Source organism: Erpetoichthys calabaricus, chromosome 12, assembly GCF_900747795.2.
Source record: "Erpetoichthys calabaricus chromosome 12, fErpCal1.3, whole genome shotgun sequence".
Lineage (NCBI taxonomy): Eukaryota > Metazoa > Chordata > Cladistia > Polypteriformes > Polypteridae > Erpetoichthys > Erpetoichthys calabaricus.
Window position 1 is genome coordinate 88756149 of NC_041405.2, and position 25261 is coordinate 88781409.

A 25261-nucleotide genomic window follows, 5' to 3' on the forward strand; every position below is an offset into this window, starting at 1 on the left:
TACTAAACAAGATCAAGGTACAAGGCCCCATGGATTGTGAGTTTTTGCATGACAGATGGAAAACCCTTAGAATTTTGTTTAGGAAGATTAAAAATATATATAAGGAGTGTGAGAGAAAGGAGTGTATACAGTGTGAGGGATGGGCGGCCCTTTACCCTGGCCAATACCCTCAGGCCGCTAGATGGAGCCCTCCCTGTAGCATGGAAGTGCCCCGAAGACCAGCAGGGAATTATGGACAATGGAGGGTTTTTTTTCCCAACCCTGCTGGACACCGTGGGGCCCACCAGAGGACGCTGCATGGAGGCTCAAGGACGCTTACGTGCCCTATAACCCGGAAGTGTGTCATGATCACATGATGTCCTGGGCCTCCCAAAGCTCTATTGGGCTATCAACCCAAATATATAACAAAAAGTGTTCTTTCCTACCTCTCAACCTTCCTCTTCTTCAGTACACTGGCCTCCTCTTCTTTCTTTCCTGACATGTCCTTGTTCCTGTGTTTCTTCATCCCCCAACTCCAAGCATTTTAAGTTGGGGAAAGTGAAGACCCTTGTAAAATAATTCTAGTAGTATTTCTGCAGCAACTTCAGGTTACAGGAAGCACTTCTGTTCCCAAATAGACTCTTACAAATATTACAGTTAACAGAAATCTCTGATGGAACCTTAAAGATTACAGCAAGAAAATGATGCATTTGAGTAGTGGTCTGAGGACATATTACTCCTGCAGAGCTCAACCCAGCCAAGGATCTGTTGGTATGACATCCTGGTCATGTAAAGGTTTTCCATCCAGGACACATACTGCCTTGCAGTTTCCTCTGTCCCCCTTCCACTACTGAATTATTGTGCATGTCCTTCTACAGAATATTTTTGATGATTCTTTTGGATTAATGGAGTTTCCATTAAAATTACTTTATTCTTAATTTGTTATGTCATTGTCTCAGTGGACTTACACTGGTTTGATCTTAAACATGGCTGGGAATGCTTTATGGAGTGTTGTTCAGGAGCTTGGATTTCTTTTCTGAGGAAAGCCCTGGACTTGTGTCTTCCTGGAATTCATATTATAGAGATTCATATTTTAGTAGGTAATTGTCCTGGCAAGTAAAAAGAAAAAGCAAATATTCCATCAGAATCAATTTGTATGTGTTTATTTGTTTGAGGAGAGATTAGCAGCTGTAGATCTTAGTGATCTGTACATAAATGTGCATTATTTTAATGGAGCTGTTCATTGTGATTATGATGAATGATTTTTGATTGCTCAGGAGACGTTTTGTTAAGAAAGACTGACAGGCCAGATGTTGTAAATCTATGCTTTGCCAGCTTCTTTAAAAAAAAAAAAACATAGGTATCACTTGCACTTTTTTATTCCCAGTTCTAGTGGATTTCCTTCATAGAATCATAGTAGACACTACTTTAAATAATCTGAATAAAATTCTGCAACTTCAATTAAATAAAGTGTTGTGTATCAATATTTTGCTAAAATTAGTGGAAAAGAAACAACAAGGCATAATAAAACATTTATTAAATATCTTTCCAGTTCTACTATTGTCATTTTTAAGTAGAACAGGAAGGAAAAAAAATGGACTTGTGTTCCCTTCTAATTAAATGCTGCCACTTTAAAAGCAATCAGTCTTTATAGAGTGTCTTGTAAGGTCAATACTATTCCACATGACAGCAAAAGCACATACTAGGCAGGCTGGGTTGTGAGGCTGTGACCTGTCACTTTGTGCTGATAGCTCCATCTTCTGAACTACTAATCAACATTGCCTGTCAGAGAAAATGCTTGAAAATTCATTAAGTGAGGCTGTGTTACTTACCGTGACACACTGATGGAGTATAGAATTATTCATCCTTTGTTTTTTTTTCTTTCCCAGAGTCTACAAGAAAACTAGCCCCAATAGCAAGGTAAGAAAATTGATCTGGTTTATTATACTGGTAATAGGCAAATGCAAAGCAACCACTGGACTTTTTCTACCTACTCCATTTCTACTGCATCCCAAGGACACATGGGTTACTTTAATTAGCCACAGTAAATTGAAAATCTTATATGTCAATGAGACATGTGAGGGACTGATCTAATCCAGGTTTGGTTTCTGTATTGTGCCAATGTCACCAGGGTACACCACAGTCATCCATGACCCTGAATTTTACTAAAGAGGTTTGACAATATTTGTGTAAGTAGCCTGATATGAACTGGTCCAGGCTTGTTCCTGATACTATCGGGATATGCTGTGACCCTGAAATATATTTAAAAGGTGCAATAATGGATGGATACATCAATGGATGAAAACTTAAAGTGAAATTAATTTTCGCTTAAGAGAGAGCCAACCTCTACAACAGAAATTACAAAGGCATTTATATTCTGTTGCTGCTGCTATACTTACCTTTGTAGTGCCTCATCCAAAACAGTTCTAGCTTTTATTCACAAAGGTTGACCAACTTGCATCTCTCTGGGAAGAGAATAAAACCCCTTCCAGAATCAGCCAGAAACAAGAGCATACCTGCATTGGATAGCAAAGACCAGAGGGGTTTCCATTAAAGGTTACTAAATAAAGTAAAAACCCAATAATCTGACTACTCCTAAAATAGTTCTTAAACATCCAGAAGTTTGATCTCTGTTGAATGTAACCTGTGTGACCCTGACTCTCCACATGTCCCTTCCTTTTTCTATTCCAGCTCTCTCTTTACCTGGGAAAAAGAGACTTTATAGACCATGTGGACTCAGTGGATGAAGTAGGTAAGTGAGAGAACCTTTTTAGGTTGTATTCCTCTAGTGTATAATGCTAGGATGGATGCATTTTCATCCTGCAATACTTACGTTTACTGACATCGATGCCAGTGGGTCCAATATCAAAATAATCAATTCTTACTTTATTTCTCCACACAGATGGAGTGGTTCTTGTGGATCCAGAGTATCTGAAAGACAGAAAAGGTGAGCTGTTTATTGATGTATTGCCTGTCTGTTCCTTAAACCATAAGATGCATTTTTATAATTTTCTCAAGATCACGTCTCTAAAGTCTTGATCAAGATCAGGTCTCCTCTGCTGCGTCATTCAGTGGATCCAAGTGGCTGTCTGTTTTCTTTGCAGTCAACCTCTTTATCACTGGTTAATTCTTGCACCACCTTTCACCTTTCTTACATCAACTTTTCATAGTATCTATTTCAACTTATTTTGCAAGTTCACAGTTCTGGCATGAAAGCTAGCAAAGTCAAGTATTAAAGCTATGATATGCTAGATGTACTTTGCAGTTAACATCAAAGAATGAGTGGTTATTTTGCAGAATTCCTTATTCATCACTTTGAAAATGGTTTGGGTAGAGAGGCCATTATACAGTAGGTACAGTACATCAAACTGGAAAAATGCAGTTTTTTAAATTTAAACTATGTAGCAAGATGGTACAATGTTTTGTCTTGGTAGAGTAATATATTACACTACTTTCCCCTTTTGTATTATTAATGTGTAGCCTTTGCCAGAATGACTCAAATCTCACAGACTTTTACCACTGTTTATAAGGTATTGTACCATATAACTTCTCCCCCCTTCCCTTCACATTTATAACCTCAGGCAATTAGGTGTAGTAAAAGACAAGCAGGAGTTAAGTTACACTTTAAATAATGTATTATTGATAATAATCATAAATAATAACAATATGCAAAGTATAAGTGAATACTGACAACCATACAACCTGATAAAATGCTGATGTGTAGTTTCAGGTGGTACACAGACTTGTAGTTACTAGTTAAGGCACCATTTTTGGTCAAATTTCTTCAGAACAGGCAACATGCCAGTCTCAATGTGACTTCCAAGCTGTGCTCTCCATTGTGTTGTCCTTTTCAGTTCATGGTTGTGTTAGATGCTCCTTCATCATATGGTGGTTGGGGGGGGGGCGGGGGTAAAATAAGCAAATTTACAGATTTTCTGTCCAACCCCTACAGCCAACAGGGCATCTTGGTACTTAAAGGCTTCTGATACAAGCCAATTCCAAACAGGTATAGCGGGTCCACAGCTCAGATCATCCATCCATTATCCAACCCGCTATATCCTAACTACAGGGTCACGGAGGTCTGCCGGAGCCAATCCCAGCCAACACAGGGTGCAAGGCAGGAAACAAACAAACCCCGGGCAGGGCACCAGCCCACTGCAGGGTGCGCACACACTAGGGACAATTTAGAATCACCAATGCACCTAACCTGCATGTCTTTGGACTGTGGGAGGAAACTGGAGTACCAGGAGGAAACCCACGCAGACACGGGGAGAACATGCAGACTCCACACAGGGAGGACTGGGAAGTGAACCTGGGTCTCCTAACTGTGAGGCAGCAGCACTACCCACTGTGCCACCGTACCACCCTCAGCTCAGATCAAAGGCCACTTTTTAAATAAATAGTCGCCGTACTTGCGGCTTAGAGAGGGGGTGTGGTAGTGGGGTTCTCGGGTGAACTTGTGATGTGGACGGTCCTCGCTTAAGTGCACAGGTGAGAAGTCGTCCGCTTCCGTAATTGTTGCTGGGAGCTGTTGATTGCCACACCTGATCCACATCCACGGAGCATTTAATAGAAGTGCAAGGTGGATGAAAGGGGGAGAAAAGAGAAAGAGAAGGAACGGAGGTTAATGGGGAAGAAGGCGGCAGGAAGGAGAAAGCCGGTGCGTGAGAGCTGGTAGGAGAGCCCCAGAGGAGTGTTTAGCCGACTCTCAGGGAGGGGGGCTGATTGAAGTGGTTGCTCCAGCTGACCAAGTTTGGAGGAGCTGGAGTGACCGGTAGTGGAGTCGACTGGCCGCTGAAGGAAGCGGAGTCGTGGAGGCTTTGGGCGTGTTGAGCCCCAGCGTGAGCACCCTGGCCACTGGGGAAGGAACCCAAGTCTCGGTCCCAATGGAGCCAGACGTAGCTGGGGATCGGAGGGTTCCTGGACCAGTATTGAAGGGAGCTGCATTTGCTGGTTGGGCGACTCCCCTGTTGCAGGGCCCGAATGGGAGAAGTAGGGGAGCCGCCAGTAAGGAATAAGTATGCACTGGATGTTTAAAAAAAGACTGCCTCCAGCCATTGTTTTTAACCTCGTTTTAAAACAATTTTTCTATTGTGTTTTTAACCTCCACTGATTCACCTGTTTTATTCGATTATTTATTTAATGACTTATTTGATACACTGCACTATTTATTTGAACACTTTGATTTTGTTGATTTTTAATAAAAGCACTTTACACTTTTTGCACCATCCCCTTGCTTCATTGTTGTGCCTCACTGCCTAGCTCATCTGTGACATTATCAACGGCAGTTTGGCTTTCCTGTGGGGGTTGATTGAGAGAGTCCTAGAAAAATTGTCCAAACTTGTTTGAGGCACTTCCCCCATGCCTGTCATAAAATTACAAAGAGACTCATTCCTAAAAGGGTGGAGGGAGTTCTTAACCATTTAACCATCACTGTTCTTGTCAATATGTTATAAGTTACAAATAAAGACATCCATCCATCCATCCATTTTCCAACCCGCTGAATCCGAACACAGGGTCACGGGGGTCTGCTGGAGCCAATCCTAGCCAACACAGGGCACAAGGCAGGAACCAATCCTGGGCAGGGTGCCAACCCACCGCAGTAAATAAAGACATGCAAAATATTTTTCAACTTATATGCAAAATTTCACACCACAACAGTACAATAATTAGCAAAGCTAATTCACAGGTCCAAGGTTATTATTTGAATGGAGTTATCACCTTCTCCTCATGTCTTTGTGGATTTTCTCTCAACACATTCCAAAAACATGCATGGTAGAATTCATTGGACCAGTATAAATGAAGGTTCCTTGTAATGGAGTGATATTCCATTCAGGGCAGATTCTTGCTCTGCCGCTTGTACTGAAATAAAAAATGGGTTCAATAAATTAGTGGATGGATGAATAAAGTAAAATGTATAAACAGGAATTCCTACACTACTACTTCAAATCTCACATTGTTTAAACAGAGAATCCACAAATAGCCTATTATAGTAACAAAGAGATATGAACGATCAATTGACATCCTAATTAGTTCATCCAATTCATTTTTTTCTTAGTCTTTGAACTACACCAATAGGAAGATAATTAGTGCTGTAAACTGCAATAAAGTCTAACTACACAAAATAAAGACTTTTGTTTTTCTCCTTTCTACGTGTATTGCAAATATTTTATTCTACTCATGAGACTGCCTGTTTGATACTGTATTTTATTCTAGTTTGAATGATTTCTGTTTACAGTTTACGTGGTGTTGGCATGTGCATTCCGTTATGGCCGGGACGACTTGGATGTCATTGGCTTGTCATTCAGAAAGGACATTTATGTGTCCACTATCCAAGTGTACCCTCCTACATCAGAAGAGAAAAAACAAAACACAAGCCTGCAGCACCATCTCGTAAAGAAGTTGGGAGAATATGCCTACCCCTTCACTTTCACGGTAATCACATGCCTCCTGTTTTCCTTCTAAACCTTCTGAGTGTCAGCATTCTTCTTTCAACACATTGGCTTCTTTGCCTTTAATAAAATGGTCGATATTTTTATGTACTATTCTATTCATCTTTTATTCTTTCTCCTCTGCCTCGCTCATTTGTTTATCCTTCCATCCATCCATTCATCACTAAACACAATTAAAGTTTAGTGTTGTGTGAGGAGGAATCAGTTATGGTAGTGGCACAGAGCAGGGCACTAATCCATTACAGGAGTCACTATTCACTTATACACACTTACTGTATACAGAGTTAATTGAGATTTACTAATTAACATTACCCGCACATTTCTAGGATGTGGAAGAGAAAAATACATGGAAACACATGGGGAGACAAAACACGCCAAATAACTAAGCTGGGATTTCATCCTACAACTAATTCTCCTTCATTTGCTCTTCAAAAATATTATCATTTCTTCTCTTTCTTCTGGTATTCATGTTAAATTTTGACTGACTTCTCTCACATCATTTTTTAAAACATGTTCCTTTATGGAATATTTGTTTTTGTTTAATTTATTTTTATACCTACCTCCATTAACCTTTTATTTTTTAGATTTTAATCATCTCTTTTATATCATGGGCTTGTTTAATTCTTAATTATTATCTTCTCCAATTATGTTGGCAGAACAAGTTCACATGTATAGAGTAGACATTAAAACAAATTCATTTATCCATCTATTTATCAATTTTCTGAACCAATTTTTATACATTTAATGATAACATGAATCTGTAGCCTAAGATAGGAGCTAATTGAGGATAGGATTCTGTCCTCTGCAGGGCACTCTTTGTCATACATACACATTAACTTATAAAAGACCAATATTGAATCCTCAATTAACCAAGTTTCAAATTCTTGAGGATGACTAAAAAAAATCCAAAGTACTGACACAAACCTGTTTTATTTTTATTTCAGATTCCTACCAACTTGCCCTGCTCAATCACTTTGCAGCCTGGCCCTGATGATGTTGGCAAGGTAAGAACCATCTGTCCATTTTCGTTTTCCTGTTGTATTCTGAGTCACCCTTTGATACTGTTTAAAAATGAAGAAGAAAATATTATCAGACACAAAGGATGCAAAAAGAACTTTTGTACTTTGTCTAAAACATGAAGGAACTAAAACCAAACTCAAGCAAAGATCCATCTCTGCTGTATGCACATACACTAATATACTGTATATCAAGTGCCCACTGATATTGGAAGCAGTTTAGCTTTATCCCTTCTCATATCTATTTCTGTAACTTCCACTTTTTTTGGTGATGCTCACCCTTTTACCACCAGGAAACTCATACTTCTGCTCAGGCTAGATGTTTCTACTCAAGATCAACATCTTCTGATTGGGATTTTCATTAATATCTCAGTGAGAAAACAGCTTCTGTAACAACCTGAAAATCACATTTGAGGTCAGAGGATAACAAAGGTCTGCCAGTCCACAGTATCCACCTAATGATCTCCTGGCCATACTTTAGGGATATTTCTTGTTTATTTAATTACAACCCAGGCTGCACTCTAAATATGACCGGACCTTAATGCTTCCCTAATGGACATGTTTGCTTCCATTTATAGGGTACAGAATATGGCCTGGCATTCTATGAGATAGTCACACTTATATATAGTGTGGTCAGTGAAAGAAAGCTGGTCACTATTCATAACCCTGGGGCTGCATATTGACTTAGTTGGAGTAAGTGGCGCAGTGGTAGCGCTGCTGCCTCGCAGTTAGGAGACCCGGGTTCGCTTCCCGGGTCCTCCCTGCATGGAGTTTGCATGTTCGCCCTGTGTCTGTGTGGGTTTCCTCCAGGCGCTCCGGTTTCCTCCCACAGTCCAAAGACATGCAGGTTAGGCGGATTGGCGATTCTAAAATTGGCCCTAGTGTGTGCTTGGTGTGTGGGTGTGTTTGTGTGTGTCCTGCGGTGGGTTGGCACCCTGCCCAGGATTGTTTCCTGCCTTGTGCCCTGTGTTGGCTGGGATTGGCTCCAGCAGACCCCCGTGACCCTGTGTTCAGATTCAGCGGGTTAGAAAATGGATGGATGGAAGTAATAATGAGGCAAGATTTAAGAGATTGGGTGTTAAACAGACTGAATGGATGGGATCATATGGAACTCCTTCATTTAGGATTCATAAACTAACATTACAGCCTACACATATGGTCCAGACTGTGTTAATATCTATAAAACTACAGTTGGTGGGTTGAACCTTAGAAGACTGTGATCAGAACACTTGATGTTTTATAGATGTTTGGAAATATAATATTGTGTTAAATAATTATGAATTATACTATTAAAATTACAGGTTAGTTCTGTGAACAGAAGGTCTGGGACACTTGACTGAAAATTAAGCAAAATGCATTAATTGTGCATATTTAAGTATAGAAGGAGTGTGAAATAAAGGAAAGAAATCCATTGGGGAAAGGATCTGTCAATTAGTATTTCAGAAAAGGAGTGGAAGGCTGTCTTGTACAGAATATACTATAGCTCCATATGTGCATTCAGTCATTCAACATAAAATCTTTTATCAAGCACATTTATTTCGTTTAAAGTTGTCCAAAATGTTTCCAGGACAAGTTTCCACCTCTTAATGTTGCAGTCTAGCTCCAGCCCCACTGCGACACATGTTCTGGGCATGCACCAAATTAACAACATTTTGGACAAAAATCTTTTCATGCCTATCTGACAGCCTTGCATTAAAAGCCGTATCTGGTGTACTCCCTGATGGGGTTAAAGTGGAGAAGGATAAACAAACTGTAATTGCCTTTACTACACTATTAGCATGTAGACTTATCTTACTTAACTGGAAGAATCTCACACCACCACTTTTAAATCAGTGGGTAACTGATGTCCTAGACTACTTGAAATTGGCAAAAATCTAATTCTTAATTAGAGGGTCTGTTCAAATCTTTTTAAAAAAATATGGCAGGATCTAATCAATAACATTTTAGAATAAGCTTCCATTTCAGGGAAAAGGATACCCTTCCTTTCCTCCTTTTCTTTTATAGAGTAGCTTTGGTTGCTTGCTCTCCTCTCTTTCTCTTGGGTCGGGTTTGAATTTTGCTTTGCTTTGTTAAGTTTGACTTGATTGTGTGGAATGTTATCTGCTTCTAATTAAAATTAAAAAAAAGAAATCCAGCCTATTTGCATCATTAAGGGGTACAGAATGGTGGGATTCTCGCTGATTATTCAAAGGAAAGAGGAAGGAAGGATAATGGAAAGGTCTATAATATTAACAATGGGGCACAAAATGATTGAATGAAAGGAGAAGAGCAATAGGTACGCATGAAAGGTAGCAGTGTGTAGCACATTACATCATAAAACTTATATTTACCTTAAAAGTTCAACTTGTTAATTTCATAATATAATAACATAGAGTGGCAGTGGCTACTGCTGCTGCCTCATGGATCCAGTGTCCTGTATTAGAATCCTATATCTTGTTATTGTCAGTATGCAGTTTGCATGCTTTGCCTGTGTCTCTGTAGGTTTTTTTTTCTCCTGATACCCTACTTTTCCATATATCCCTTAAAAATGTGCATGTTAGATTAAAGGTCCTTTACAATCCTGTTCTTTAGAGTTGCCAGATAACTTAACTTGCATGTCTTTGGGCAGGTGAGTGATACAAAAAGGAGTACTCAGGGGAAGACAAATGAAAAACTTGCAAAACTGCGTTCGGTAACAACTGGGAGCAGAATTTGAACCCAAGATTCTGGGTCCATGCAGTAGCTGTACTAACCATTGTGTATTTGTGAATTTTAATCATTTTAATATACTTGTATTACTGAGGTGCCATTTAAACATATAAAAGAAGCAAATGTTTATGAAGGCAACTGCACTACCAATCAGTATACACTACTGATTGAATGTTACTAACTATTCATAGTTCTGTTACTTGTATTGTTACTTGTTCTATTTAATATATACTGCCCTCTTATATCTAATATTTATTTATTTTTAATCTAATGTGCTTACATAAATGTATATTGGTGCCATTGCCTTGTTTTTTTTTGCTGTGCTGTATTTTTGCTATATGTTTTTAACTAGTAGGCAACAAATATTTTCCACATAGAATGATAACAAGAGAAAGTGAAATTAATTAAATTTAACTCAGTTGGTAGCTTGTAAAAGTCTACTGTATCTTACTTGCTCAGTCAGAATATATTGATTTAAAATGGCTTTCAAACTAAAGCAATATTATACCGTGGAAGACAGTTTTGCGCCCCTAGGTGTCCAAGTAATACAGCAGAGTAAGAGCTAGCACAGTCTCAACGAAGCCTGAGTTACAGAAGAGCTACTTACTTTAATATTAACTTCATGTGCTGACCGAAACAGATTTCAATGGAGATGTGACTCTAACCTTCACTTGGTGTCTCTGCAGTCCTGTGGCGTTGACTATGAAGTCAAAGCATTCTGTGCTGAGAATCTGGAGGAGAAAATTCACAAAAGGTATGGAAATTAGCAATTTGACATAAATTGGCATGCTGACACAGTTGTTACTGCTATTGCATCATGGATTCAAATCCTGACCTGGGCACTGCCCTTGTGGAGTTTGTATGTTCTGTCTTGCATTGACATGGCTTTTGTGATGGGCTATTTAGTGAATCTAAATTGGTCAAAGTGACTAAATATATTAACGTGGCCTGTTACATGCAGGTATTCCATCCAGAGTTGATTACCACCTTTTAGCCCGGGTTGTTGGATTGGCACCAATTCCCAGTGACATTGAATTGAATAAGAATTTTAGAAAAAGGAATAATGGATTATGAAAAGAAACCTTGTGGGGTCTACATGTTAATACTACAGGTGGTAAACTCACAACTCTCAAGTCCTGGGTATAAATCCTGTCCCAACCACATCCATTATCAATATGATGCAACATTCTATGTAACGTTTATACATTTCTTTTGCCTGTGAGTGCTTTTGTTTCTTCCTACTTAACAAAAGCAGTCAGCTTAGCTTGATTGGCAACTCTGAATTTGTATGGTTAAGTGAGCATGCCCTGCAATAGCTAGGCTGTTCTGTCAAGGAATGGTTCCTGCTTTATGCCTGATGCTTCCAGTGTAGGCCCAGGCCATCTGTAACCAATACTGGAAAAAAGGGTTTGAACAATTAGTAAGTGAATAAATTAACATTCAATGGGTGTAATAATCTAGCCAAAAATTTTTATATTGAACAGAAAAGAGCCTGATGAAGAAAACTGAATGAAAATAGCACAATGTCTAATATACAGGCCATGTTTTCACTATATTTTGTCTTCTTTCTGATCACTAAATGCTCTTTCTATCAAAAACAGTGTCTTAATTATCTATTAATAGAGGACGATTGGTTTTCTTACATTTTTTTTGAAGGAATTCAGTTCGACTGATCATCAGGAAGGTACAGTTTGCCCCAAGTAATGTTGGGGCAGCACCAAAGGTGGACACCACACGTCAGTTCATGATGTCAGATAAGCAGCTTCACTTGGAGGCATCTCTTGACAAAGAGGTTAGTGTGCATGAAAAAGCTGGTTTTCCCAGTAAAAATACTTTTTGTAATTAAGCAACAATAGAACACTGTAATGTGGACAGAGAGAAACTCAATAATTAATGTGATGCAACATTCATAAAACTAGACAAACAGAAGAAGAAACAGAATGTGGAAAAGTAAGAAACTCCTAACTGGATCTAACTGAGCTTAAATGACAATAATCTCGTAATAACAGCTTGACAATGAGACACAGCCTCATGACCTTCTTAGTAAGTAACAGAAAATGCAGAGTGGTGATTCAGTGGCTAGCTATGCTATCATCTCTCGACTCTAGGACGCTATGCTTGAATACTGGGCCCTGTTTTTGTACATGTGCAGTTATGCTCATTCTTTCTGCATCTGTGCGTGTTGCCCCCCTGGTACTCTGAAGAGGTACAGATGCTAAATTAGCCTGGAGTGTGAGTGTATTTGGTCTGTAAGGAAAGGGTGACCTTTGTATGGGTACTTCCTGCCATGTGCCCAAAATTGCCAGAATAAGTTCTGACTCTCTGCATATTAAACTACGAGGGTTTGAAAATGAGCAAATTAATCAAAAGAACATCTCAGTGGCTATATCCCCCAATGGCACTTTTGTTCTGTTTTATTTGTATTTCCTCTAGTTAGTCATGTACACTGGTTATTTATGAGGAACCTGCTCCTCCAAGAAGAGTGTTGTCAACTATCTTGATGTTTGTGTTTCAGATTTACTATCATGCAGAATCCATTGGGGTGAACATTAAGATTACCAACAATACAAATAAGATTGTGAAGAAAGTGAAAATTACAGGTAAGATACGCAAGCTATCCTATAGCTCTGATGCCTGGCCAAAAATAAAGTAATCTCCTTTCACTCAACACTCCATTTTAATAATGTATTTATCTATCATCTTCAAAGAAGAACAACATCCAGTTAATCAAGAAGTAAAATATTTAGCACTTAATTCCCTTTATATCACTGTTTATTAAGAAAGACATTATAGTGTATTGGTTGAATGACTTGGCACTGTAACACCCTTGCATTGACTGTGAGAAGATTGCATGTTAGCCCGATGTCTAGGTAGATTTTTTTTTCTGGCTAGTTTTCTTCTCATAGGTGGGTAGTTTAGATTAACAGGTGACTCTAAATTGGACCTGTATGGATGTTGCCATGACGGTGCACTGTGATTAAATTGGTCCTGGTTTGCGGTTAGTGCTGTAGAGACTGACACTTTTCCTCAGTTAATTCAGTTAGGTCAAAAATGATTACACCATATTGGATTCAAATGCAATGACAGAAATACATTGGCTAATCTGCCCTCTCTTCAACAAACCTTTATTGGAAAGCCTGCTTGTGAAGACCTGAAGCTACTGAGTCATTATATTATTTATTTTCTGTTTCCAGTGGAACAGCTCACAGACGTGGTTCTCTACTCACTGGATAAATACTCCAAGTCTATAGTGAATGAGGAGTTCAAGTAAGTTGGAGAAACTGAGAGACTATGGGTTCAAAGAAACAGGCTGTCTAGATAAAGAATTGTGCCCATCCTGTTTTAAATGATTTCCCTGATAGGTCAATTGGAATTAATTAAGTAATGAAGGCAGTTCTTTTTCTGTCAAGAGAGACATTCTGAATATCCAGATAAAATTATGAGAGTAGGGTAGAGCATTTATCACTTTAAGTGTTTGTTTATATCAGAGCTGAATATCAGCTCTAAGAGTGTTGACCACTTCTGGACACTATAGGTGCTTTAAGGTAATTTTGGATTATTCCCTTACCAAATAACAACATGTGAAACTGCAAAAAACATGACAAATTAAAGTTGAGATTTGGTTGGCACCTATAAGAAGTTTAACTTCTCAAAACAGAGGGAGATGCAGGAGGAAACAGCCTGCAAATGCTTCAATAGGACTAATTCCTGTTATGGCAGAGAGAACACTTATGTTTCCAAATTATTTGTTGCAGTGATACGGTAAATGGCAACTCAACCTTTTCTAAGACTTACAATATAATACCTATGCTAGACAACAACAGGCAGAAGAGAGGCCTGGCACTGGATGGCAAACTTAAACATGAAGACACAAATCTGGCATCCACCACCATGTGAGTATGTCCTGCAGGTTTGCATTTCTAGCTCTTGCAATTTTCTTTCTTGCTTGTTTAATCCACTGCTTTGCCACACAACTACAAAGGTCCAAACTGAATCTTTCCATTACTACCGGTACTAGGAAATCAACTGTGAAGTCTAAGGCGCATACAGGCACCCTATCCTGACACAGATAGGCAGGGCACATGTTTTATCACACACAACACAAATCACCAAGACAGAAGCCTCACCAAACACAACACAGTCCCTTCTTTGCTGCCAGTCCATCCGCCTCCACTCCTCCTCAGGCTTTGTTGTCTTTCTCCTGACTCTGGCCCTTAAGTGGTTGTGACTGGCTCCCTTTATAGGGCACCCGGAAGAACTCCAGGTGCCCAGCGAGCTTCTTCCAGCAACACTTCCGGGTGTGGCGGAAGTGCTGTCAAGTAGGGCCCTGAAAATATCCAGGCGCCCCCTGGCAGTGGCTATGGGCCCCAGCAGGGTTGAGCTTCCATGCTCATAACCTGTGTCCCTGCTGGGAGCCAAGGGGACTGCCCTCTGTTGGTCCGGGGGAGAAACAGTCTTGAAATTACACTCTCCCCCTGGTTCTTCCATTGGCAGGGTATTCCACCTGGGTAAAGGCCCCGGTGGTCCGCCACACAACCAATAATTAAAAGTTAGCACAACATACATCAGTGCAACATTTCAGTGTCAACATCAGAACCAGTATAGATAAACACTTCAAGTGTATTGTTTGCCTTGATGACATCCTAAAACCTTTAGGAAATTATAGTAGAGAATTATGAGAAAAAATATTGCTTTTAACTTTTAACTCCACTTTCTTTTATTGCTTCTACCCAAATTCAGTGTACGGCAAGGAATGGATAAAGAAATCCTAGGTATCCTTGTCTCTTACAAACTGAAGGTCAACTTAATGGTGTCACGAGGAGGGTAAGTAGTTTTTACTTTGGCTTTAGTTCCCAGGCTGAATGCCATGCCCTGTCTCTAAATAAACAAATAGATTTTCTTTTTTAATTAGTATGAGTCAATGAAGTTGTGACAAGAAATATATTAAAATGAGCACATCAACAGTTGAGGGTTCTTAAGTGTATTCATTTTGTTTCCTTGCTATTCCATACAATTTCTCCAACATCACAGAAGTTTTCATACATGTAGAAAAAAATCTTGGCTGAGTGCTAAGCCTTGTGTACAGACCAGCCACAAAAGCAGAACCAGGACTAATCTGCAGTGGTTCTGCTGCTTTATCAGCATTTACTCTCCAGCTGCAGACAGTCATGCAATCTTAATATTTCCTTCAATACAAGATGCTGATAGCTGTGCTCATTGTACTTTGTCAGGGGCACCTGTTATTCATTTTTAAACATGTGGATTTATTTTTTATATGCTTTGCTGAGATAATCCAGAAAAGTCAAAGCATTGGATGGTTCAGCTTCATGTATTGTAAGTCAGCTTAATGCAATGAAATTTAACACCCACATGTTGAAGCATCTTCCATACCAAAGGCAAAACACTATTACTGCTCCAGTAGTGCATTCATTCATATGTTGAGCCTACTTACTTCAAATCACAATTGCAGGAACCTGTAACCTAACCCAGCCGCAAAAAAAAGATAGACAGGAAACAAACATGATTGGGGACCCAAATCAGCCCAGGAAATACTCACACTGATGTGCACTCACTTATACAGGAAGAATGTCTGTATTATCATTCAAAATGACTTGTCCTATATCTTTGGCATGTAATGCCCAGAGGAAAAATAAAAACACATGACTATAGGGGCACACATTTCTCAAGCCCAAACACAGAACCCAGGACTTCAGAGATGTACAGAAACTGTGCTACCTGCCATAAACAGAGTTACAGGGTAGATACCAGTGCCAATTAAAGACATCGGAGTGGCCAAATATTTATTTATCTATCCACCTACTAAACCTGTGTAATCCAACTGGGGGCTCATATTGAAGGTCAAATATGCTAATACTATATAAAGTAGGAAGATTCTGTTGTCACAGTGTTTAACACCAAGTTCAAGCCTAACTTTGGTTAATATCTGTGTATCTTTCCAGATTCTCTGGACATGTTTTCTCTAGGTGCTCCACCTAACTGTAGTTAATTCCTGCTTTACAATCAAAGTTGCTAGGATAGGTTCTTGCTTCCTGTGATGTTTTATGGGAATAAGCAGGTAAAGAAATTGGATGAATAAATTCAGAAAATCAAAGGGACAATGAAAGAATGTGTGCCTGTAACTGTGTGCAAATTCAGAATCTAGGCCAATCGTAAAAGTAGTCATGAAGAAAATCAGTTAATCAATTATTATTTTACATAGTACTTGGCAGGTGATCAATACAAGACAAGTTAATCTACTCAGAAATATGAAACAGGAGGAAAGCAGCACTTCTCAATTACATTAGTGAATCAGTGAAATGCGTATAGAGGAAGCTGCTGAAGGGCCACATTGTTGGAATAATTTCATAACAGACGAATCTTATTGGTTTTCTTGTTCAATGAATTTCAGTAGTCTTTATTTTACATTATAGTCTATACATCCCAGAAATCATTCATAAGTAAAGCAACTGAAATGGAGTAAGTAAAGGGTAGTATGATGATATAGAGGTTAGCGCTGCGACCTTACAGCTCCCAGGGATTGTGTTCAAATCCTGGGCTGGACACTGTCTGAGTGGGCTTTGCATTTTCTTTCTATGTCTCTGTGGATTTTACCTCCCATAACTACAAGATGTGTGTTTTAGGTTAATTGGTAACTTTAAACTGGGTCCATATGAGTTAGTGCAAGTATGCCCTGTGATTGACTGATGACACATGCAGGGTTATTTCCTACCTTGTGCCCAATATTACCATGATTGGCTGCAGCTCCCTGCAGCATTTAATTGTATTAAGAGAATTTGAAGATGGATTACAGAATGAGTTTAATCATATTTGTAGATGGATGGCACATCTTCACATTGTGAGGTATGGCAGAAATCTTTACCTATATTCTTGAGGTTTCAAGCCTAGCTTCTTAGCCACTACACCATTTAGTCCACCAGTCTGTGATTAGCAGTATAACAGAATGATGAAGCTACTGCAGTGCTTAAGTTTCATCCTTTATGAGAACAGTTGATGCATTTTGAAATAACTGATTCCCTCTCTTTTTTCCTACTTAGCATTCTAGGAGATCTGACTGCCAGGTAAAACAAGTCAATTTTGGCTTACAAATTTACATTTTGGGGTTGTGTATAAAACAAAGGGCTCAGTAATGCAGTTATGGTGATGCACTATATTTCTGTATATGTAAATTGAGAAATATGAGCTGTTCAGTTCTAAATGCTTTCTGCTCATTTGATGTGGCTGTCCAAGTGCTTACTGTCTAACATGATGGCTGTTTAGAGAAATATAAAAAAATAATGAATGTAGTATCAAATAAAAAAAAGAAATTAAATTGCCACAGAGTAGCACGTTTGTATTTCTTATATGAAAAAAACATAATGGTTTAAATAAAAGTGGTTAGGATGGGAGGGGGTAAACTGTTTTCATTTTAAATGATTATAGCAATTGTAGAAGAAGAGAAATGTGTAATGATCAATTCATAAACAATAAAAAGTAATTTCTTGTAATCTATGTTGTTTTCTAGTGATGTTGGAGTGGAAATCCCCTTTATTCTAATGCACCCCAAACCTGAAGGTAATTAAATGATTTTTTAAGTAACTGTCATTTCATAAATAACAGGCTACCTTTTGGCTCACCTCTTTGAAATCTTTTGAATCTTTTATTTTGACAGTTTTAGTTCCTTTTGGCAGTGGTATTAAAGTCTGACCCTGCTTCACTGCACACCCTTGCTAGAGTAAAAAAGATTTACCTATTAGGATTATGAACCAGCAGGCATATCTAAAGCTCAGATATAACGTTCAAAATGTCTCAGTTAAAACTAAACATAATTGGATTGAATGAATAGTGAGAGCAACTGGAGGCTGTTTAAGACCTGAATCATAAAGAAAAGGAGAATTGACAATATTTTTAATGGAGTTTAAATTCTGTGTTGGCTGATCATCTGGATGTTGGACTATTCAGGCTCAACATAGGTAATGGAAAAGTAAAGGTGAAGTGGGTTTTCTCTGCAGCTAATCTCTTTCTCAGTGATAAAAAGTTTAACTGTAAACAAAATTCTTGGATAATATGCAATATTAGAATAAACCAATGATGGGAAATTTGGCATTATTGTATCTTAATATTATGAAGCACTGACCCAGTAAAGGGATGTCCAGTGGTCATCCATTCCCAGCCTTAGATATAACCGCCATGAGTCTCCACTCTGTTGAGACTCCTTTCTCCAGGCAGGCCTGTGATAGTCTGAATGCATATTTTGTTGGTTTCATACTTCTGTCTCTCTCTTGCTCCATAGTCTTTTCTGCTCTTTGGAACGAAAAGTCCACACGGTGGGCAGCACAACATCAAGACAGTAAACTAAATAAATTGAAATAAATTATGCAAATGTTAACTTTTCTTGTATCTCTCTCTCTCTCTCCTATATGATATTGTGTGCTAAAGACAAAAACAGGTAAGACTGCAATATTTTTATACAGTATTTGCATAACTAGACAAACAGAGAAATGCAGTTTTATAAATGCATTTATATAAAATCAATTCTGGAGTGCATGTGGTTAATTTTTCTGTCCAAATGGGAAAATCATTTGGCAACTTAAGCTGTGCTTTGGTATAAGTGAAATAATATTTATTTATTTATTTGTTTGTTTGTTTGTTTGTTTTAGTTTATTCATTTGATAATTGCAAGTGCACAAAACAAAGTGTAGCATTTCTGATTCTTGGCTGTGTCTAACTGCAGCCACATAAATGAACTCAGTATAGGAGTATGTTAAAAAATTTGTTCAGGATTCTGTGAGGTACATAATATATGTTAGCAAATTATACTCTTTGCTGAGACTTTCTGTTTTGATTTTATATATTTTTTTGGTTTTGTTTTTCTGATTGGCTGAATCTTTGAACAAAAGCTTAAGGTAATATTACTGTGTTTGTGTTTCTAAGACATCCCTTTAGTTATACAAATGTTCATATGTTCTTGCTCCCACCCTCTGTAACTGTTCCACCACACTGCTGCTGGCCTCTCATTTGTGTCCCTCTCCCTATCTTTTGTTATAGATGCAAAAGAGTTGTTTTCTTTCTACTCACTGTGTAACTACTAAATAGTTTATGTATATTTGATATTAAACAGGATTAGTTCATTGTATCACCACTCCTTTAAAATCTTCTGTAAAGCTGTTATAAAACATAATTGCAAATGTTTTGCACCATATCACTTTTTATGGCTATTTCTGCGACACTTTTATATAGACAATTACAAATACAGGTTCTTACATTTTACCTCTACCGATAAGCTTGATCACTATCTGGTCATTTCAAATCCTGCTCTTATGCCACTTTGTAACAGAAGCAAAACTAGTCAACACAGGAGGGGTGTCCAAACTGCTATTTATTAAAAGGTTAGTTGTTCTGTTGGACACTGTTGTCATAATGCCTATGACCAAGTATTGCACATTATGAACATTTATGCTGAAGAATCTTGTGTCACTCTAGAGACAACATCCTTTCTTTAAATGTCTATATTGAATTGTCTTTTAAACGATAAAAAAATCTTTGTCTCCTTGGGGAGCTTGGTCATTGTGCCATATTTGGTGACTACAAAAGCACCGTCTGTGGTAGAAAAGGATACAAGCCCCTCACAGTTTGTTTTACTGTCTCACAGGATGCAAAAAGGGAGGGCAAATTGTGTCTGTATTTTAATATTAATTTCTATACATATATATTCAGGGTCATCAAAAGGAGTTCAAATATTTTAAAGTGTAATGTCTCTCAATATTTTTAGGAAATGTTTAAAATGTCTCAGAATATAGTATCACACTAAATAGTTTTTTTATGGGCACTATTTATAGCTCTACAAGGCATAACTAGATTTATGATTTAAGGAGGCATCATATTTTGATGAATTAAAAATACAAACAAGAATTATCCAAAAACTAACAATATTATATTGATTGATGCTAATTTGAAATCTCTTCAGTTGGAATCTACTGTCTATCAAAGTTATTTCTGCCAACACAACCCTATTTGAATTCTGTTTTTAACTACAAGATATTGTTAAATGTTACTAAAAATCATGCTATTTTAATTTATAAATATTGTAATAAAACAAAGCTTAAAAAACAAAATTTGATAAATAACTCTTTCATGAAATAGGAAAGCAATAATTAGAAATACTCCAAAATTTAAAGGCTTTTAACTAATACCCCGGATGCACCTGAATGTTACTGCATTGTCAAACTCATTGCACTATTTGTGTTTCAAAACATCTATGATGTTGCCATCTTTCTTCCACCCAAGACTATTAAACTTCATGGTACCACCTACAAATTATGTCAATGTGTTGTTTTATGCAAAATATAATATTCATCATTCGGTCATCCATTTGCTCTCAGACCTGTTTAATCCACATAATTCACGTTGAGTCTCAGTGATCAACTTTGGTTACAAGGCCAAAACCAGCCCTCAATGGGTTAGTCAGGCTAAACCAATAGTTACCAATCAATCTCAAATGAATGTTTTTGGACTTTTCCTGCAGGAAAAACCATGAAAACACAAGAGGAACATGCAAATTCAAATACAGACACAGACACAAGTTCGAGCACAACAGAGACTTTTATTTGGCTGTGGGAAACTCTTCTCAATTGTTTAAAACCCAAACACAGTCCATAAGCCCAATAATGCTGCAGTACTTTGTCTTTTCTCCTTCTCTTTGTCTTTCTTCGTCTTTCTGATAATACTTCTCTTGTCCTATCTGAAAAAAACTGACACTGAAAATCAACATTCCTCTCAAACATTTATAAATGTCTGAAGAAAATCTAACTCCTAAAAGCTGTATCCTACTTGCCTCCTTATTACATTCCAATTGCAAGATACAATGCTTCCAGTCTCTCAATAGTTTAACATACTTGTAAAATTCCTACTATATTCACATCTACCCTGTGACTAGCAAATAAAAAACTCTGCTATGATGTTAGCATCTAGGATACCAAACAAATCGCCAGAGAAAAATAAATGCTATAACTATTTAAACTGTACTGTCAAGATCTTCAGTTCTGTGAGTAATTGTTGGAAATTTGTGTGGGTAGCTGTTTCTATCCATTGCAATTTAAGAGTCTTTATTAGTTTCATCACATGTCAAATGTTATATAACAATATGTTCAGAATGCATGACTGCTGTCATTGCCTTTCTAAAAAAGTGAATTATTTATATGTCCAGGAAACAATCTTGGAAGGCTAATTTTACAACATTCATCCCAATCAAACCAATCAGTTTTGTGTACATATGTATCTTCATATGAAGCACATGCTAAAAGATGATGAGAAAATAGAGCACACATATAAAAATATGAATAAAATACATAGAGCCCCTCTTCCACTCTTGTCTCCTACACAGGCTGTGACATGGACTTTACACCTGCTATCAGCATGGTTAAATAAAAGCCACTGCATCTCTTTTTTGCATCATCAAGCAGCACCACACTGTGTTTCCTTTATTAGGCACTGTGCCTATAACAAGTGTTCACGCCCCATGATGTTTTCACATTTTATTATTATACAGCATTGAACCACAATGGAATTCTTTTTTTTGTCACTAATCAACAGAAAAAGACTAATGTAAAAATGAAAACAGATATTTGTAAAGTGGTCCAAATTAATTACAAATATAAAGTGCAAAAATAATATATTCTAACAGCCACACAATTAGTTTTGAAATATAGATTTCAGGAAAATCAAGAGAATCAAAGTGTTGTCTTTAGATATTATTTGTGACACTACATCTTTTCTTAAATAACCACTTTCCAGTGTAGCTGAGGAGAGAGCACCATGACTGTGTTCTAATATTTCTGTCTATCCCCAGTTCACACAGTTATCCATAACTGCTATTCATAAACATGTGAAAAAGCTAGAGTCACTGAAATCAAAGAACAGCACTATTTACACTTGATTATCTTGAGGTTCATTGCCAGCCATGTACATACAGCCCACTTTTAAGGAGTGGATGACACAGCACAAGCTCAGCCTCACTTTCAGTATCAGCCAGTCCTTACAAATTGCAATTTAAACATGTGTTTGTGCGAGTGTTACACATGACTTAATACTGGCATTAACATATATCATCCATATATTTTCTGCAAATGCTTATCTAATTCATGGTCATGAATGGAAACTGACATTTAGATTTGCCTTCATCCTCCATCACTAAATCCATGTCATACTGTAGCATCCACTTAAAACAAAGACTTTAGGCACCATGTTGAAAATAGAGTAGAAATCCAATATGCTGCTTTTGCCATAGCATGTATTTTAAAGGAGAATTTTTCCCATAATGCAGCATTTCTCAACCTTTAAGTATTTGCAACCCAAGTTTTCATAACAGTTTTAATCGCGCCCCCCTAACGTTTTTTGAAACCCTAATAAAATTTATTCCTATATTTTTTGCTGCCGACACAACGCTACAAATTTAAAATTTTCCTACGAATAGCGAAATTACGCCACATATGGCAACATTCGCACCCCACAGTTTAAGAACTGCTGCCATAATGGGAAGTAGTCTATCTTTGGCCAAAGACAAGTTCAAAAATATTAAGAAAGGCCTCAAACCCAGGATGCTTATTATGCAGTGCTACAGTACACCCTGGTGGCAGGCAACAAAACTGTATATTATGAACTTCAATCAACAAAAGCTATTTGGGGTAATAACGTAGCATAACATTAATATCCTCAAATGTATTTAATCCAAATCATGTTCATGATACCCAGAGTTGGACACAAAGTAAGAATCAGCCCTTGACAGGATGCCAGTCCAATACTTTGCTTACTCATGCACACATCCATGTGTACACAGGTGTAAATAAGACTTGGTAAGTAAGATATGGAAAACACAAGGTAACAAAAATGAAGGGTAAATAACAACCAATATACAAACATATCAGCAAGAGTGAAAGGGAAGGTCTACAGGATGGTAGTGAGACCAGCTATGTTACATGGGTTGGAGACGGTAGCACTGATCAGAATGCAGGAGACAGAGCTGGAGGTAGCAGAGCTAAAGATGTTAAGATTTGCACTGGGTGTGACAAGGATGGATAGGATTAGAAATGAGTACATTAGAGGGTCAGCTCAAGTTGGACGGTTGGGAGACAAAGTCAGAGAGGCGAGATTGCGTTGGTTTGGACATGTGCAGAGGGAAGATGCTGGGTATATTGGGAGAAGGATGCTAAGGATAGAGCTGCCAGGGAAGAGGAAAAGAGAACGGCCTAAGCGAAGGTTTATGGATGTGGTGAGAGAGGACATGCAGGTGATGGGTGAAACAGAGCAAGATGCAGAGGACAGAAAGATATGGAAGAAGATGACCCGCTGTGGCAACCCCTAACGGGAGCAGCCGAAAGAAGAAGAAGAAGAACAAACATATCATATCCATGTGGGCTTGTAGTAGAGTACCTGTACAAGTGAAACACCCTGACTACCTTGTTATGTTTATTTGCTTGCAGGGCCAACTCATTGCTCCCTGCTCACCTTCTACCAGCACTACTTCTCCACTTCCTGCTCCTACTGTTAATTGAGCCCTTGACTATTTTCCACCTCCTGACTCCAAGCTCAGATGGCCAATGGTCATCAAAAGGAGCTTTTAAACCCCAGCAAGTCAGTATCTTCCACGATCAGGACTAGCCATTCTGGAAATCTGTCGTGTGGCCCTGGTATCTCTGCAGTTCTTGACTCCATCCTTCCAAAAAATGGTTACATAATGTCACTTATGCAACAGGAAGCCCCCCTCGTGCCATCCAACATACTGGAGAACTACTAACATACTGATGAGAGTTCTGTATTGCTCTTCTATAAATGGTTTATGTCTCTTATGACCTTGTGTATGACTGGTGATGCCCTGTTGGCTAGAAGTGTGTTGTTTCCTGAGATTCATTCATAATTCCATACAATCGTGTGTAGCAAGACTTGGAAAATTAATCCAAGCAAGACTTTAACACCTGATTAGATACAGATAAGTATCATAAATGCTGTTAAACTTCCAGTCCCATGTCAATTGTAGGTGGAAAAACTGAAACATTTTTACATTTCTGTGACCTCAAGCTGGTTTGTAGCTAAAATTGTAGGTAAAATTGTAATCACTTTGAGATGAGTCAAAGAGCATGTCGCTCTAAAGCAGTATCTGCACGTCACTAAGTGAGTTTATCAATTCTTGTGAGTTATTGATAGTTATTACAAAGGTACCGTTTATTTATTTGCTTGCTTGATTGTCTGATGCTTGTTTCTTACTAATTGTAGTCAAGAAGACATTATTATTGAAGAATTTGCACGACAGAAAATCAAAGGAGAAAAAGATGACGATGAAGAAAAAGAGGAAGGAGAAGCAGAAAAAGAGGCCTAGCAACCTGTCAAGCACTGCCCTGCCCTGACACATACTGTACCTTCCTCAAGGTGAACAGACAAAACGGAGCCTAGATGGAATGGGAAATGAATAAGTGCATAGAAACTGACTGATGGAAAAATTTACCTGGACTCTGAATCAAGAACCACACTCATGGATAAACCTGACACATTTCACTTGCATAAGTACACCATTCAGCTCCAAGGTGATCTTTGCATACTGGCTCTCTGGTGGCTGTAAAATTGAAATGTGTGGCTTTCCTTCAAGATACTCCTCATGTACAGAGCAACCCTGAAATGATATGTATTGAGGAAAAAACTGATGTAACTCACAATTAATTAATTCAAGAAAAAGCAGAAGTCTGTTCACCTTTCCACCATCCATCTAATCCAAACCGATGTGCTACAACTTAGTTGTAATGTTGTCCCTGTGGATTTGTATGTGTGTGCTTCTGTCACATAGGGTCCTGTCCTTTCGTGCAAATTAACTTGATAGTTTGATATAGTCATGTGGCTCAGCTGCACCATCTACTATCTTCAGGTTCTGCCTGACCATAAAATCCTTCATGAAATGATGGCTTAGCAAATGTAAGCAACTTGTATAAGTAGTTAAAAGAAGAAAATACACTAAATGCACCAAATGTGGTCACAAGAGATTCCCATCAAAAGGCAGAAATAAAATGTTGGGTTTTAAATAAATAAACTGAACTTGTATTTCAAGTAAACAATTGTTGATGTTTAAATCTATAAGAACTATTA

The 25261-nt window shown here is 38.1% G+C and overlaps 2 protein-coding genes across 3 annotated transcripts in view; one reads left to right on the top strand and one right to left on the bottom strand.

Annotated features, from left to right (window-relative positions):
* arr3b (arrestin 3b, retinal (X-arrestin)) overlaps positions 1 to 17759 on the top strand; it is a 28803-nt gene extending 11044 nt beyond the window's left edge. The window contains exons 3-15 of one of the 2 annotated variants that reach the window (XM_028815820.2): positions 1869 to 1899; positions 2671 to 2731; positions 2882 to 2926; positions 6218 to 6414; positions 7376 to 7435; positions 10822 to 10889; positions 11792 to 11927; positions 12651 to 12735; positions 13330 to 13402; positions 13891 to 14028; positions 14876 to 14959; positions 17191 to 17214; positions 17658 to 17758. In XM_028815820.2, the coding sequence (XP_028671653.2) occupies positions 1869 to 1899; positions 2671 to 2731; positions 2882 to 2926; positions 6218 to 6414; positions 7376 to 7435; positions 10822 to 10889; positions 11792 to 11927; positions 12651 to 12735; positions 13330 to 13402; positions 13891 to 14028; positions 14876 to 14959; positions 17191 to 17214; positions 17658 to 17715 (1060 nt within the window). In that variant the 3' untranslated portion in view covers positions 17716 to 17758. Of the gene's footprint in view, positions 1 to 1868; positions 1900 to 2670; positions 2732 to 2881; positions 2927 to 6217; positions 6415 to 7375; positions 7436 to 10821; positions 10890 to 11791; positions 11928 to 12650; positions 12736 to 13329; positions 13403 to 13890; positions 14029 to 14875; positions 14960 to 17190; positions 17215 to 17657 lie in introns of both variants that reach the window. The other variant, XM_028815819.2, reaches the window with a different exon arrangement.
* Positions 1 to 25261, bottom strand: part of LOC127529965 (craniofacial development protein 2-like) — a 254110-nt gene that overhangs the window by 54869 nt on the left and 173980 nt on the right. The gene's annotated exons all lie outside the window — the stretch shown is intronic.